This window comes from Bison bison, unplaced genomic scaffold (genome assembly GCF_000754665.1).
Source record: "Bison bison bison isolate TAMUID 2011002044 unplaced genomic scaffold, Bison_UMD1.0 scf7180017864183, whole genome shotgun sequence".
NCBI lineage: Eukaryota > Metazoa > Chordata > Mammalia > Artiodactyla > Bovidae > Bison > Bison bison.
The window spans coordinates 1,160,880-1,163,047 of NW_011494755.1; the positions used below are offsets into that span (position 1 = coordinate 1,160,880).

The 2,168-nt window shown below is 34.4% G+C and overlaps 1 protein-coding gene across 1 annotated transcript in view; it reads right to left on the minus strand.

Moving 5' to 3' along the window:
* Window positions 1-520, minus strand: part of LOC104991201 (olfactory receptor 13C2-like) — a 10,129-nt gene extending 9,609 nt beyond the window's left edge. Inside the window, exon 1 of the mRNA XM_010843604.1 lies at window positions 5-520. Coding sequence (XP_010841906.1) covers window positions 5-520 — 516 coding nt within the window. The remainder of the gene's footprint in view (window positions 1-4) is intronic.
* Between the last annotated feature and the right edge of the window lie 1,648 nt (window positions 521-2,168).

Consider the following 2,168-nt stretch of genomic DNA (forward strand, 5'->3'; position numbering starts at 1 on the left):
TGACATTATTCCTGCAGAAGGGCAATTGTACTACACACCCAGTTTGTACTGTAGAGTTGACAATTCCTATGATCCAGGAGCCAGCTGCCATGGGCACATAGGAACCCTTGCTCATGATGACAGAATATCTCAGAGGGTTGCAAATAGCCACATACCGGTCAAAGGCCATCATGCCCAGGAGCACACACTCTGTTGTCCCCATGGCCAAGCCAAGGAACATCTGCACAGCACATCCAGAGAAGGAGATGGTCTTTTTTTCTGAAAGGAAGCTCACCAGCACGGGGGGAATGGAGACAGTGGTGTAGCAGATGTCCAGGAAGGAGAGGTTCCCCAGGAAGAAGTACATAGGGGAGTGAAGATGGGAGTCTAAGATGCTAATGAGAATAAGGGTGCCATTTCCCAGAAGGATGACCACATACATTATTAAGACTACCACAAAAAAGAGTAGCTCAAGCCTTGGATAACCAGAAAGCCCCTTCAGAAAAAATTCCACCAGAATGGTTTGGTTTTCCCATTCCATCGTATGGTTTCTTTTTCACCTGTAATACATTAGAATATGTTAAGATAAAATATGTATTCTACTATGGTTATATTCAACTATGTACCAATGTAGAAGTACCATATACTCATAGGAAGAAAAGAAAATATAAAAAGGAATAGATCAAAGAAAGAAGAAAAGAAATAAAGTGGACCAAATAGAATAGAGAGGGGGAAGGGAAGAGAAAAGAATGTATTTCAAGCTACAAGCAATATGCCATGTAATTTATTGAATCTCATCAAGGTTCTGGGAGAGAGGTATCATCATCCACATTTTACAATAAATAAATCAAAGCAAAAATATTAAGTAAACTTAATTAAAGGTAAATTTAGAGCAGAGGTAAGATTCAAACCCAAGTCTTTCTTGCTGAAGCCTGAGCTTTTGGTCATGTTTGTTACCACAAGTTAACTAGAGTTTAAAATAAATTCGAGTATTGCATTATGTGTAACTGAAAAATAAACTATTTTTATTGGCTACAAACCACCACTGGAGAAGGAAAGGGCAACTCACTCCAATGTTCTTGCCTGGAAAATCTCATGGACAGAAGAGCCTGGTGGGCTACAGTGCATGGGGTCACAGAGAGTTGGACATAACTTAGTGACTAAACAACAAAGCCCCACACAATAGATTAATGATCTTGTCACTTTTCCATGTTACACTGCTATGATTATTATCTGACTTGTCCATTAGCATGAAAAATTCATTAAGGCAGGGACTTTTTCTTGTTTACTTCTACAATACCAATACCTACAATATAACAGACACAGAGATAAGAGGTTCAGAAATATTTGTTGAGTAAATGAATACAGCCAAGGACCAAATGACTAATATTTCTTACTCTACTAATTATTTTATTTGTACATTACCTCATTTAGTCTGAGAAGCAACCCTATTAGGCAATTATTCATATTATTAGCATTGTCATTTTCATTATAAAAAAGGAAGAAAATAAGTAATTTGCTTAAGGTCAAGGTCAAGGTCATAGCTAAATAAGTGGTTGAGCCAGAACTTGAATCCAAGCCATATGGCTATGGAGTTCAAACTTAATTGTTCATTTGCAGAGAACTTGACTCACAGTCTAGAATATCTTGTAATCTAATAGACAAGACTAATATTTCAAAAGAAATATCAGACCTAAATAGGTTTAATATGGTGATTTGAGAGCACTTTAATTCTTTATATTTTGAAGGGAAATTATTCATTCTGTGACAAAAATATATCTATTAGTGTATAATTCTTCATAATTCTGTAGTCTTCCTTTATGAGTAGTTCTATCTACTTTTTCACTGCTATTTTTAATTGATTTTTCTTTTCATGAGTTCCACAAGAGGTCTTCCCATATTACAAGTTTTCTCCAAAAAAAAAAATTTTAATGTTTTTGGAGAGATTTGTCCTTTCAATTTTGTTTCACTAATGTATGTTTTTGTGTTTGTCAATTTCTTTAGGCTTATTTGGCATTTTATAATTTCATGAAATAAGAAAAAATATTTCTTAATATTTTATCTTTATCCTCTTCCTAGTTCTGAGTCATTTAAAACTTTTTTAAACTTTTAAAAACATTTTAAAACTTTGTTTTACTATAGACTTAGATTTTGCTATAAAAGGTTCTTGTTAATGGTTTCCAGATAAT